The 14,506-nt window shown below is 35.5% G+C and overlaps 1 protein-coding gene and 1 long non-coding RNA gene across 14 annotated transcripts; both read left to right on the forward strand.

The window, feature by feature from the left end:
• The first annotated feature begins 136 nt into the window (after positions 1 to 136).
• LOC110758368 (uncharacterized) lies at positions 137 to 2,908 on the forward strand. The gene is made up of 3 exons (XR_002526937.2): positions 137 to 337; positions 2,649 to 2,778; positions 2,899 to 2,908. It is a non-coding gene; the product is annotated as an uncharacterized LOC110758368 (long non-coding RNA).
• Positions 2,909 to 4,047: 1,139 nt separating this feature from the next.
• On the forward strand, positions 4,048 to 13,400 carry LOC110758366 (uncharacterized). Of its 13 annotated transcripts, none has more exons than XM_021960212.2 (11): positions 4,048 to 4,276; positions 6,133 to 6,253; positions 6,352 to 6,598; positions 7,334 to 7,437; positions 8,052 to 8,183; positions 8,314 to 9,782; positions 10,258 to 10,318; positions 10,414 to 10,520; positions 11,757 to 11,847; positions 12,582 to 12,629; positions 13,196 to 13,400. In XM_021960212.2, exons 6-11 carry the CDS (start codon positions 8,314 to 8,316, stop codon positions 13,298 to 13,300), a joined length of 1,881 nt encoding a protein of 626 aa, XP_021815904.1. In that variant the 5' UTR covers positions 4,048 to 4,276; positions 6,133 to 6,253; positions 6,352 to 6,598; positions 7,334 to 7,437; positions 8,052 to 8,183; the 3' UTR covers positions 13,301 to 13,400. The 13 variants fall into 13 exon arrangements, with proteins under 13 accessions (XP_021815904.1, XP_088110514.1, XP_021815899.1 ...); XM_088254388.1 differs by having other exon boundaries at positions 4,049 to 4,276; positions 8,052 to 8,193; XM_021960207.2 differs by having other exon boundaries at positions 4,049 to 4,276; positions 6,352 to 6,547; positions 8,052 to 8,193.
• Positions 13,401 to 14,506: the final 1,106 nt, after the last annotated feature.

The raw sequence follows: 14,506 nt of genomic DNA on the forward strand, positions 1-14,506 counted from the left end.
TCAATTTAGATACAAATTGAGAAAGAAAAAAAATATCAATTAAACTTTTTTGGGTTAAATTTTTTTTTTGGGCAAACATTTTTGGGTTAAATTGGTTAATCAAATTAGTTTGGTTTTTGAACCATATCAAAGAAAACCCCAAAGCCAAGTGTAAAGGCCATAAAACCCATTTCCCACCGTCTACGTTTGCTTCCGTAAACCCTTGTTCCTCTTCTCTGTCTGTCAACAGAACAGCCAAATGCTCCTCTGCAACATTCTCATTTCTAGTTGAAAGCGTTCAAGAAACGAAAATGTTCCTCTTCTTCTCTGTGTCGGGCCTTTGGATTGGCCATCCATGGTAATGTTGTGCCAATTTCTTTTTCTTTTTCTTGTTCTTCGTTTTCTTAGTTTAGTTTGATATGCTTTACTCTTTGTTGCATGTCATAATTTTGCGCTATGAATTTGTTCGATTAATTGCAATCATTGATGCCATTTATATTGAGATAAACCCCATTTGAGATACGGATTTGGGCTCGCTTTACCCTTTTGGGGTTGACGAAATTGGGTCCATTTGCATGTCTGTGGCCATCAGTTATTAGATGGAATTCACGCTACGTTGGTTTAGTTTTGATATAAGAAAAAAGTAAAAGAGAATCTGTAACCTTTGTTTCTGGTGCCTGAAATTGTTGTTGAATCTCACTTACTATCAGAGGCAGACTTCAGTAGGTGTGTGTGGAACAGTTTGAGTGATTGATTTTTCTGTGGTCTTTGTATTTATTTCCCATCCATCACGGTGTCTATGAAGACAGCATTGGAAAAGTAGAGAATTTGGCAAGTTTATGTTCTCCAAAAATTTTTAAGATTTGGTTAGAGTCACTGTAATGCTGTTTTCTTTCTATATTCTGTTTGATATATATAGCTATTTCGTGCATGTTTTTACTTTATAGAAGCTCCAAAATTTGGTAAAATTTTAATTGCATGTATGTATCTAGATTCCCTATTGGTGTCATATAAACAGTTTCCTTTTAAGTAGTGATACTTGAATGCAAAGAATCTGTATTTTTCAATGTATTAATTTTTCAAACACTATGAGAAAATAAAGAAATGTGTCTAAGCGTGTGCAGGAAACTAGTGAAGGAAACATGTAGTGTTCTATGATATTGCATAAGAGACGTGTTAAATTTAAAGTTGTGTATAGCTTTACACACTACCCAACCCACCTTGAATTTGGTCTTGGTAGCATGTCTCCTTGCAATTTGTGAAATAGATATGCTAAGTTTTAGTCCATATAGCATTTCTGAGTAAATAAGTGTCAAATCTGTCTAATTAATGACGTGGACATCCATAACAAACCTCTTAAGGTTTATCAATGAAGGAGGAAACAATCAGCCAATCCAACATTATCATTATGGTTGGGTTGAAATTTTAGAGCAGCTTTCCTTCTTTGTTAGTTTCCTAGGTTCTCTAGTTTTCCACATTTCAGTAGTATTTTGTAGTTTTCCAGATCTCAATAGGATTTCTAGTTTTATCAAGGGATTTTTATCCTATTGTCTCTAGGTTTTAGTTTGCTATAAATACCCCCCACGTAGTTCTTTGGAATTCAGAGTTGAGTTATTGAGTAAAGTTTTACTGCATTATGTTTACAGGTGGACATGACAGTTGAATTTTTGAAGTTACGTGTTGCATTAAAGGAGTTAAAGGAAATTCATCGAGAGGATTATTCTATTTCTAGGGGACATATAAATACTTATGTTTTTTTTTTTAATTGGGTCTTCTTCTCTTTACAATTTCAATGGGATGCACCGTCTCTATATGACTTATGTTAGCACCTTGTAACAATTTTATTTTAATTATTTATGGGGTGTTTTTAATTTTTTCAAACTTCTCTTAGGGAGTAATATTGGAGGTGAGGGGATGAAATGTGGCTTATCCAAAATGGGGGAGTTTAAGGATAAACCATACTAAAGGGAATCCATTTGGTGTTCAATACTTGCTCGTTCCGTGGAAAGAAATTTTGTGTAATGCTGCCCCACCTAAGGCAGCTTCTTTTGCTTGTACAGCATCTTTGGGTAAGGTTTTAATAATAGATAATGTAATCGGACAACTCGCTCTTGTCCATAAGTTGTGTATGTGAAAGCAAGCAGAGGAATCTGTAAATCACTATTTCTTTCTTGCATGTTTGCTAGGAAATGATGCTATTTTTCATTCTCTCTCTCTCTCTCTCTCTCTCTCTCTCTCACACACACACACACACACAGAGTCTTTTTGGAATTCCTTGGGTGATGATAGCTACAGCTGATGTGTTTGTGGAGTTCATGTATGGTTTGTCAAGAAGACTAATAACATAAGTTGGAGTCCACCATTGCGTTCTTCATGGTGTCTGTGGCTGGAGCAAATTTTTTGTTATCTTGAGGGAATGGAGCATTCATTATGGAAGTGAAACATGACTTTTTTAGGTTACCATTTGATTGGAAGATGAAGATAGTCTGACTTTTTCTTTTTCTTTATTCCCCATTTTGGATTGCGTTCTTCCTTGCGCTCGCTTGTTGTTTTGAAATTAAAACCTTATGCATTGAAAAACTTGTCTTAAAAATTAAAAGGAAGTGCATGAAGTTCTAGAGTTTGATTCCTGTGTTTAAACTGACATTTTTTTTCCTTCTTGAAAACAGAGGTTGGTGCAATAGCATTTGGGGATGCCTCTTCAGTAATATATGAAACTCCTATTTCAAACATATAAGAGGGTGAATTACTCTGGGACTTTATAAGAACGTGCACCAGATATTAGTGAGGTTGTTCCAGGTGAAAATGTTAATACAGAGTTCCCTTGCTAGTTCAATTGAAGCTGCTCTATTTTGTGTATCTAACCATGGGTTACAAGATGTCTTATGTAATTGGGTGCCTGGTGCTGAAACTTGGCAGATGTGTACAAAATGCGACTCTCATTGCAGCTGCAGAAAAGCTCAACTAAACTCAAAGGAAAACAAGAATACTGATGATTTGCCCTCCTTACTTTTTCCAAGAGGTTCTTCCCAGCTGTCAGCAGTCAGTATAATGTCTGAAAGGAGTGCACCTAATCTCGTATATAAAAGGAGGAAATTACGAAGAAACTCTGTCACCATGTTTTCGGAAGATCCAGAAAAGGAAGAGAGAAAGAAGAGAGAAAGATCCTAACCATAATTATCATAATTTATATCAAATTGATCACATTGATCCCAAATAGAATTCCAAACCAGTTGACAACTCATGCGAAATTTTACCATAGCCTTGCTTTTGGTATAATTTCTAGTTGATGATCAATCCCATATGTAATTCTTGTTTCTCTACTGCAACTAGTCACAGTCCAAATTAACGACTCTTCGGCCAAATCCGGTTTTCATTGCTTTCTTTCAGTTTAATTTGGTTTGTTTTCATGTTATGTATCCATTCCATAACAAGATTTGTTGCTATTACTTTTATAGTAGTGATTCAGACTTTGTTATTCTATTTCGTAACTGTTTATGATTGAATCGAATTCGCCACTTCCTATTTACACCAAATAATAGTCCTTAAATAGATAGGAACTAATCTATGCTAGTTCCCCACTCGGAATTCAGTAGTTTGATTGAGAGTCGGATTACTTAAGACGCAAGTTATCATTTATTAATCAATCTATTAGACTGTCTCGAATGCTAATAATGGCATGCTCGCATCTAACACAATTTCTTGACCTATTGCTATGGTAGAGCTATTTGGGGTAAACAATAATTGGTTAAACAACATGATCATGCATGCCAATCTCTTTTTACTCTTATTTGGGATGGTCACGCTTGATGTGCAAGATCTGTACTTTTATAGAGGATAGCTTTGTCGCTGGTCATTTGATTAAGTTTAGCCTCATTGTAGAATTAAATTGTTATGTTCTTGATACATCTACAACCAATTCTCTTCTTTAGGCTGGAAAATAGTATTAAGGTGACTCGGCCCAAAGGTATTTATAATAGTTTAATTTCAATTTAGATACAAATTGAGGAATAAATAAATAAATAAATAAATAAATTGATTGGGTTAAATTGGTTAATCAAATTGGTTTGGTTTTTGAACCATACCAAAGAAAAAACCCAAAGCCAAAGTGTAAAGGCCATAAAACCCATCTCCCACCGTCTTCGTTTGTTTCCGTAAACCCTTGTTCTTCTTCTCTGTCTGTCAACAGAACAGAACAGCCAAATGCTCCTCTGCAACATTCTCATTTCTAGTTGAAAGCGTTCAAGAAACGAAAAAGTTCCTCTTCTTCTCTGTGTTGGGCCTTTGGACATCCATGGTAATGTTGTGCCAATTTCTTTTTTTTTTTTTTTTTTTTTTCTTTTTTTCTTGTTCTTCGTTTTCTTAGTTTAGTTTGATATGCTTTACTCTTTGTTGCATGTCATAATTTTGCCCTATGAATTTGGTCGATTAATTGCAATCATTGATTCCATTTATTGTTGGAATTGAGATAAACGGTTTATTATAAACCCCATTTGAGATACGGATCTGGGCTCGCTTTTCCCTTTGGGGTTGACGAAATTGGGTCCATTTGTATGTCTCTGCCCATCAGTTATTAGATGGAATTCACACTAAGTTGGTTTAGTTTTGATATAAGAACAAAGGAAAAGAGAATCTGTAACCTTTGTTTCTGGTGCCTGAAATTGTTGTTGAATCTCACTTATTATCAGAAGCAGATTTCAGTAGGTGTGTGTGGAACAGTTTGAGTGATTGAGTTTTATGTGGTCTTTGTATTTATTTCCCATCCATCACGGTGTCTATGAAGAAAGCATTGGAAAAGTAGAGAATTTGGCAAGTTTATGTTCCAAACATTTTTAAGATTTGGTTAGAGTCACTGTAATGCTGTTTTTACTTCTATATTCTGTTTGATATATATAGCTATTTCGTGCATGTTTTTACTTTATAGAAGCTCCAAAATTTGGTAAAATTTAAATTGCATGTATATATCTAGATTCCCTATTGGTGTCGTATAAACAGTTTCCTTTTAAGTAGTAATACTTGAATGCAAAGAATCTGTATTTTTCAATGTTAATAAATTTTCAAGCACTACGAGAAAATAAAGACATGCGTCTAAGCATGTGCAGGAAACTAGTGAAGGAAACATGTGGTGTTCTACGATATTGCATAAGAGATGTGTTGAATTTAAAGTTGTGTATTGCATTACACACTACCCAACCCACCTTGAATTTGGTCTTGGTAGCATGTCTCCTTGCAATTTGTGAAATAGATATACTAAGTTTTAGTCCATATAGCATTTCTGAGTAAATAAGTGTCAAATCTGTCTAATTAATGATCCGAACATCCATAACAAACCTCTTAAGGTTTATCAACGAAGGAGGAAATGATCAGCCAATCCAACATTATCATTATGGTTGGGTTGAAATTTTAGAGCAGCTTTCCTTCTTTGTTAGTTTCCTAGGTTCTCTAGTTTTCCACAGTAGGATTTTTTGGTTTTCCAGATCTCAGTAGGATTTCTAGTTTTTCCAGATTTCTAGTTTCCTAATTTATTTGGGTTAGGATTTCAGTTTTATCAAGGGATTTTTATCCCATTGTCTCTAGGTTTTAGTTTGCTATAAATACCCCCCATGTAGTTCTTTTGAATTCAGAGTTGAGTTATTGAGTAAAGTTTATTTTCCAGAGATTGGAATTCTGGTTTGAAGCCAAACCCCTTAGTGTGAAGCCAAGGACGAGTGTGAAGCCCCTGGAGTGATTCCATACCTATCTTTATTCATTTAATTTTCTGTTTTCATTGTTTTCGCTTCCGCTAATCTGCCTAAATCTACAGTTCACCCATATCCTATATCAATTAATATGTTCTTTTTTCAATTTATTGTGCATCTGGAAGGAAAAACGAGAAAATTCTTCATACACCGCAGTAGATGATGGGTTATTGACTATATGGAGAAGTTGTAGGCAAATAGACTGCACATATTTGTCCAAGACATAGATAATATGTTAAGTTGACAAAAAGAACCAAAAGTTTTACTTACAGTTATGCTTTATGAGTTGGTGGCTCATGCCCACAACCTTATTCTGTTTTAGGTATTCTCTTCTGGTTACATTTTGCACAGTCAAGTTTATTATTTCTTTTAGTCTTAAAGGGAAACTTAGATGTGTCAAATATGTTGATTGTAGATGGCAATAAGATGGTGCTGATACTGGGTGCTGTATTGATGTAACAATTTATTATTAATATATACCTGGTGTCAGTTTGGACAAATTTTGATGTATCATCTTGGATATTGAAGGCTACAAAGTGAGTACTTTATGTTGTCCTTGTGCTTACATATTGTAAGTTATGGGTCTTTCCAGTATCCATAGAGCTTGTTGTGATTAATAACTAAATCATTGCAGTGCATCAATTCTCCTTTTCTAGGGGTTTGAAAGTTTTGAATAATTTGATGGGTTGAAGTACTGGTTTCCTCTTGAGGAAGAACAGGGGCTTGGAAAACTGAAGTTCAGTTGCTTTTATGCTGAGGACTTGGAGAGCTTGTGGAGATATGATTTGGAAAAGAATTCTGATGAGGAGTTCGGTGCTTGGAGGACAAAGGTTGTTATATCAAGTGGTAGCAGATTACGGATTTCAGATAACAGTTGGTAGGCAAGTACATGTTATGCATCATACTTGATGTGGAAAATACCCCTTGTTTTATTTTGCAGCTGATGAGAATGGTTTGGTGTATGATGGAGGTGTACCTATTGAAATCGTATGTTTGAACGTCTAAGAAAATTTGAATGACTAGGAACTGGGTTTGGTGAAGGATTTCTTTTAAGACTTTAATTGGAGGAAAGGTTGGTGGACTGGGGGATGGTGGGTGAGGTGGAGTTTTAATGGGGCGCGAAGACTTTTGTTAGTGCTCTTTTGGGTTTGAATCCGGGCTCTTTTCACTAGAAAGATTTGGGACAGGGAACATCATTCATTATAGGATTCTGATGATCGAATATTTGATCTAAACGGGATGGTACTAGTTAATAGGTTCTATATGTGCAAGAACATTTTATTTTTTGGTTTCATGCAAATAGTTTCCTTGTAAGTGGCATTCCTTAAATATAAACAATCTTAATTTTCAATTTTATTAGGTTTCCAAGTATTGGAATATAAAAAGATGGTCATCTAAGTATGTGCAGGAAATAAATGAGGGAAATATGTAGAGTTGTACGAAGTTTTACTGCATTATGTTTACAGGTGGACATGCCAGTTGAATTTTTGAAGTTACGTGTTGCATTACACAATAATTCACTCACCTTGAATTTGGTGTTTGTAGCAGACTGCGTTTTTATTACATATAGCATTTCTCAATGTTTAGTTTGTCTAATTATTATGATTTTTAATTAGGATACGCATCTGAAAAAGAAAAATGTTGCTCTTTCCGCGGAAAGAAATTTTGTGTCATGCTGCCCCACCTAAGGCATCTTCTTTTGCCTGTACAGCATCTTTGGGTAAGGTTTGAACAATAGATAATGCAATTGGACAACTCGCTCTTGTCCGTCAGTTGTGTATGTGAAAGCAAGCAGAGGAATCTGTAAATCACTATTTCTTTGTTGCATGTTTGCTAGGAAAGGATGCTATTTTTAATCTTCTCTCTCTCTCTCTCTCTCTCTCTCTCTCTCACACACACACACACACACACACACACACACACTGTCGTTTTGGAATTCCTTCAGTGATGATAGCTACAGCTGATGTGTTTGTGGAGTTCATGTATGGTTTGTCAAGAAGACTAATAATATAAGTTGGAGTCCACTGTTGCGTTCTTCATGGTGTCTGTGGCTGGAGCAAATTTTTTGTTATTTTGCGGGGATAGAGCATTCATTATGGAAGTGAAACATGACTTTTTTAGGTTACTATTTGATTGGAAGATGAAGATAGTCTGACTTTTTCTTTTTCTTTATTCCCCATTTTGGATTACATTCTTCCTTGCGCTCGCTTGGTGTTTTGAAATTAAAACCTTCTGCGTTGAAAAACTTGTCTTAAAAATTCAAAGGAAGCGCATGAAGGTCTAGAGTTTGATTCCTGTGTTTAAACTGACATTTTTTCTTCTTCTTGGAATCAGAGGTTGGTGCAATAGAATGGAGATGACTTTTGGGGATGCCCCTTTCAGTAATATATGAAACTCCTATTTCAAACATATAAGAGGGTGAATTACTCTGGGACTTTATAAGAACGTGCACCAGATATTAGTGAGGTTGTTTCAGGTGAAAATGTTAATACAGAGTTCCCTTGCTAGTTCAATTGAAGCTGCTCTATTTTGTGTATCTAACCATGGGTTACAAGATGTCTTATGTAATTGGGTGCCTGGTGCTGAAACTTGGCAGATGTGTACAAAATGCGACTCTCATTGCAGCTGCAGAAAAGCTCAACTAAACTCAAAGGAAAACAAGAATACTGATGATTTGCCCTCCTTACTTTTTCCAAGAGGTTCTTCCCAGCTGTCAGCAGTCAGTATAATGTCTGAAAGTAGTGCACCTAATCTCGTATATAAAAGGAGGAAATTACGAGGAAACTCTGTCACCATATTTTCAGAAGATCGAGGAAACACAAGAACTGGTGATTATCTTTCTTTTGTAAATTTTAATGTTCCGTCAGATGATCGAGAAAACACAAGAACTGGTAAGAAACAACTTGTTGATTCGCACACAGAGCATGAAACGAAAGCCACTCGAGCGTCTCCTCATTTATGCAATAGAGAGTCTCATGTTTTAAATTCAGAATCTTTTAATGGATGTTCTGTTGGTGAGGAATTACTTTCTGATGAAGCACCTAAAAACAATGTGCAAAAAGTTTTAGAGGTAAACAGCGTAAATGATAGTTGCTCATCATCAAAGTCAAATATGGAGCATCTGTCAGCAGTCAGAATAATGTCTGAAAGTAGTGCACCTAATCTCGTATATAAAAGGAAGAAATTAGGAGGAAACTCTGTCACCATATTTTCAGAAGATCGAGAAAACACAAGAACTGGTGATTATCGTTCTTTTGTAAATTTTATCGTTCCTTCAATTGCTGCTAAGAAACAACTTGTTGATTCGCACATAGAGCATGAAACTAAAGCCACTCGAGCGTCTACTCATTTATGCAATAGAGAGTCTCATGTTTTAAGTTCAGAATCTTTTAATGGATGTTCTGTTGGTGAGGAATTAGTTTCTGATGAAGCACTTAAAAACAATGTGCGAAAAGTGTTAGAGGTAAACAGCGTAAATGATAGTTGCTCATCATCAAAGTCAAATATGGAGCATGCTTCAACTTCCATGAAGACTGAAGTAGATGAAAATGGTGAGTGCTCCTCTTCTAGTGTGATAGTCATGGAGGCTGTGGGAGAGCTGTCTGAAAAGGATCTATGCATCTCTATTCTTAGAAGCCATGGACTGCTTGGGGATGTTCAGGCTACCAGGATTTGTCGTTCTGCTGAAGACACTGGTACCAGTAGCAGTGACAGCTGTCATCGGTCATGCAAAATTTGTAGTCGTGCAGGAACTGCTCTGAAAATGCTGATTTGTGATAATTGTGAAGAGGCATTTCACATGTCATGCTGCCACCCCCGTATAAAGACAGTACCTTTTGATGAATGGTTCTGCCATTCTTGTTTGAGAAAGAAGCAAATTTTAAAGGAGAAAGTGGCTAAAAAATCACCGAATATCACCAGTGTCATGTGCAGGAATGCATCATCTAAAGGCCAAGTGAATCCTATACTGTTAATGTTAAGAGACAGTGAGCCGTATGCAACCAGTGTTCGGTTTGGCAAAGGGTTTCAAGCGGAAGTTCCTGACTGGTCAGGCCCAATAAATGAGTATGTTCATTCAATAATTTATTCTTAACTTTTTGAAACTTTTGATGCGGGTTAAATGCATACTGCCTTCACAAATTGGATGGATAACCTTGTTAAATTTATAGGCTGCCTTCTTTCCTTGTCACTCCTCCTTTCCACTCTAAGTTACAGTTGAGTTGGTTCTTTGACTTTCTGATTGTTCCATTATGTGGTTTATAGTAGCGTAAGTAGTTTTCCTTAGTTATTTTGTCATATATCCTTGTTTTCAAAGCACTTAGCATGCCAGGTAGGAAAGATCTCCTTCTGTGTGCTGGTTGTATTCCTGAAGAATTTGTTGATTGTCCTTCTTCATAGCTATTTGTGTGGGATCTTCTGTTTTCCTGCGCTTTATGGAAAGAAACATTTTCATCATCTCCTGCCCTTTTTTGAATTGCTATTTTCTCTCTTTTGGCATGCTGCTTACAAGTTACAGTTTTTATTGTTTTGTTTGATATAGTGATATTGATGGCATTGGCGAACCATTGGAATTAGATTCTTCAGAGTATGTTAGATTGAATGTAAGTCCCTGATGTGTCTGCATTTGTAATCAGCATTTTCATTTAGCAAGGATGATTTGGAAATTCTATTGAGCAATGGCCATTTTTCATTGTAGGCGCTGAACTGCAAAAAACTTTCTAGAGTTAGCTCTATAGGTAATTGGCTTCAATGTCGAGAAGTTGTAGATAGTGCAAATGGAACTATTTGTGGAAAGTGGCGCAGGTAATTTGTTTATGGTTTTATGTTAACTTAGCACTTAATTGGAACCTGTGATGGTTATGATTTGACTGTTTGGTTGGAAATTTTTCTGAAAAATATGTATAGTATTATTATTTGGCAAAATTACTTTAATGGAGAACATGAAACACTGATATAAATGAAGGAAAGTTGTTTGTGACTTGTCAAATTTGATAATTATAAAGTTATTTGACTGTCCCCAGTGCAATTGCAATCTTTTCTTATGTTAATGTCTAGATACTGGCATATTGTACAAAGTTGAAGCTGCACTTCTCCCCCTTCTTTTCTCGCTGGGGATGTTTTTTTGTTGTCATGTCTTGTACATATAATTTGAGTTCTGATGTGGCAATGATAGGCCGTCTGAGTAAAAACAGAGGTATGATCAATCATAGAATATTTGTCAAACAGATCAATAATTGGGCATGGATGAGGAAGTGAAGAGTAGCATGGAATGCTAAGTCAAACATGTAGTGATTTTTACTCTAAAATGGGCATGATTCATGAGTCTTAGCTCAAGTGGCATGGATGAAGAGCTGGATCCAAGCAAAAATAAAATAAATAATGGGCATGAAAGATGGGGAGAAAAGCTACAAGAACTTACTGTAAGCAAATAAGTAATATCGAAGAACTTGAAAAGTTAAGGTAGAGATAAACTAAAAATTGTAATAATGTTAAATGATAAAGAGTGGTGAGAACGATGGAAGGTCATTGAAGGATGATTATATGAAAGTTTCTCCTTGGATCAAGGAAGATGGGAACAGAAAGGGTTTTAGGACCAGATGGAATTCTGATTGACCCACAGATATGTTTAGGAGACGAGGGTGTCTCTTGGCTAACAAAATTATTTTATAATAGTATGATGGTAAGGAAATGCTTGAGTGGCAAAAATTGATGATTCATACATACTCAAAAGGAAAATGATGAGTCATAGTATGAAACTTTGGAAGAGTGATTGAAACTTTATGATTTCTCTCGTTTCTTTCCATCCAAATAACCCAAATTACAGGTAACACCCTACAACCTCAATGACTCGAACCTTCTTCCCACCCCCAAAATGCCGTGCTTTTCACTTAAAAAAGGTTTTGTTACAAATTCAGCACTTGTTTTATACTATTTGATCAAAATTTGTGTTATATCTCTTTTGCTCTCTTAGATTGATTTTCTACTTCTTGTTGATTATGTTCTACATCTTTAACATTATGGGAAATTCTCATATAGCAGGGCTCCTCTTTTTGAAGTCCAAACTGATGACTGGGAGTGCTTCTGCTCTATCCTTTGGGATCCAAGCCATGCTGATTGTAATGTGCCTCAGGTGGACATATCTCTGACAGTCTTCATATGTCTCGGGTTTTTAGATTATTTTTGGATACTTGGGCCATATTATGAAACTCTTAGAAGAAAATGAATATCAAATTTCTACTGACAGGGTCCTCAAATGTGCTCACATTTTGCAACTGCTAGATTCTGTGGTCTTCACGACAGTATTCCTACTCAAGCCTCTAGTGCCTAAATCTTTAAAGCCATCAGTACCATTTGTATCCTCCATTACCGCCATCATCTCCAAACCAAAGTTATCTTAATTGTTTCACAAAACCATATCTGAGTTTGTTGAAGAGTTAACTACTATAACTATATCTTATGTTAAAACCTTTCTTGTTCCTCCGTTACTTCTATTATCCGAAACACTGAAATTCTCTTTATTTTTTTCATAAAAAGACAATGATGTGAAGGTTGTTTTTAGTTCATGGGTTAGAAACTTAGAATTTCTTTGATTCTATACTTGGTTAGGATTTTTGAGGTTGTCATTGTTGAGTTTTTGGTTAAGAGATACTTGAATGAGAGGAATCTGGTGAAGAGATGCAACTTCAACTTCAATGTTTAGTCTTGGCAGCATATTTTAATTGTGAAAAGGCTTAGTAGAAAACACTTCACTATCATTTTATCTTTCTTATGCCTATCAGATTTGGTTGATAGTTTTATAGTCTGTTCTATATTACTTCTATTATTAACTCTAATGCAAACTCGCCTTTTATGTGTCTGGTTCAGGAACTGGGAACGGATCAAGTTCTAAAGCAACTGAAGTATATTGAGACGGTCAGTGTAAATAACTCAATGAAACTACTGAAATTTTAAAGGATAACCTAAAGAAAAAAAAATGAAAAGAAAAAGGTTGATATATTTCCCGAGTATGTTGAAATATTTGGGTAACGGTGAACCTCAGATGGTATGGGCCAAAATAAATAAAAATGAGCTAATGGTTGGTACATACAAGAATGTACGGTTCAAGTTATGTGTGTTCATTTTTTCTAGGGGAGGTATGGATAGATTTAGTGAGAGAATTGAGCTGAGACATTAAATTTTACTATTGAATTGATGATTACTAATTCCTTTGCAAACTTATTGGGGGAAACATCTGTTGTAGTGAATTTCTAGCATATCTAAACTTACATAATGTTTCATAGTCTTAAATTCATGTGCTTTTGTCGGAACAAAGTTCCTGAAAATCCTTTTTAAAATTTACAAAGTTCTTGAAATTCCCTTTTAAAATTCTCTCAAACTTGTGCTAATGGCCAACTGGAGTGTAATACATCAGTTTGTGTACCTTTTTTTTTTTCCTTCTGGTTTGTCTTTGGGTTCTTATTATTTCGTATAACATGCAGCTGAGGCCCCGGCTATCTGCAAAACGGCATACTTTGGATGGCACCAAGAGTACTGGTGATTTACAAAACCCCATAACAGATGCAAAAAGTATACGAACTCTATGATATGATGAGAACTCATTAAAAGTGTCGATACAAACCCAGCTTGTTACTCATGTTGTACATTTATTTCATATATAACAAATTGGGTTGGAAATTTTCACCACAGTTGAATGTGTTATGATATAGGCAGGTGTATGTTTATGAGCTACTGCCTTGCGCGCCTCTCTTTTTTAAAGTTTTTAACCTCCTTAGCAGTGTTGTTTGATTTTCATCCTTTAATGGGTGAACTGAAATGTGGAATGGATGGACGAAGAACTACAAGACTAAATTGTGAATATCATATTTTTCATGATTTTCATAACGATAAATATACAACCTAGGATTTTCAGCTCCCTTGGGAAAGCTTGTAGTAACTATAAATGTTTCCTTGATTTTATTCTATTAAAGTTTCGTTCTCTGATTAACACTACCTATAAGCTTTTGTGACAAGGCTTGGTGGATTTCATCATAAGTAGTTGAAGGTGTTGTTGATTGGTGGATTTTAGAGTGAAACGACAACAGAGTGAGATTTCCTGGTCTAGTTTATTTGAGGATGAGCATTTTCCACAAAACATAAGTTCAGGCATTGTTTCCAGTGTAGCGAGATATCCAGATGAAACTTAAAATGGTTCCATTCTGAGGTTGCAAAAACTATCGTCTCCAATAAAATTTCGTTGGAAAAAGAAATGCAATTGCATGGTTCAAGTCTAAAAGTCTAAACCTCTGGTCTCTATCCTAAATTTCCGTATTAAAAAAAAAGTTTGTCAACAGGGTCTAGTCTAAGGGAAAAAAGGTCATGACTTGAAAAAAAATGGTTCCATCATCGTTCTCTGACTAGTCGTCTCGGATTCAAACCCCCAAGGCACCTTTGGCAGTGTGTGTGAGTTGTAGTTTAAACTATCGCTTGGACTTAAAATAAAAATAAAAGTTTGAAACTGATGCTAACAAGTTATTTGGTAAGATATTGGTGTTGTAAATGTTTTGGAAACAAAAGTTGCCTCCTGTGAGGTGGTTGCATATTGCCACGTCGAATTTTCTCTATTCAACGAAATTAATAATTTGAACTTGATTGCAAACCAAATCAAACTATAGGACTGGATTTACCAAAAGGGATAAAGAAACCAAATACAACAGGATGTTCAACTTGAAGTTAATTCGGAGCCCGTCTCAAAACTATTTTTCACTTTTCAAAGATAAATTGAGAGAGAGAGAGAGAGAGAGAGAGTATTC

Source organism: Prunus avium, chromosome 1 (genome assembly GCF_965620075.1).
Source record: "Prunus avium chromosome 1, drPruAviu1.hap1.1, whole genome shotgun sequence".
Lineage (NCBI taxonomy): Eukaryota > Viridiplantae > Streptophyta > Magnoliopsida > Rosales > Rosaceae > Prunus > Prunus avium.

Excerpts from the sequence above, each read along its gene's own strand:
- LOC110758366 (XM_021960212.2), top strand. The coding sequence starts at position 8,314 with ATGTGTACAAAATGCGACTCTCATTGCAGCTGCAGAAAAGCTCAACTA. Across the intron at positions 10,319-10,413 it reads CAGAGTATGTTAGATTGAAT|GCGCTGAACTGCAAAAAACT; the intron begins GTAAGTCCCTGA and ends TTTTCATTGTAG. Across the intron at positions 12,630-13,195 it reads AACTGAAGTATATTGAGACG|CTGAGGCCCCGGCTATCTGC; the intron begins GTCAGTGTAAAT and ends TATAACATGCAG.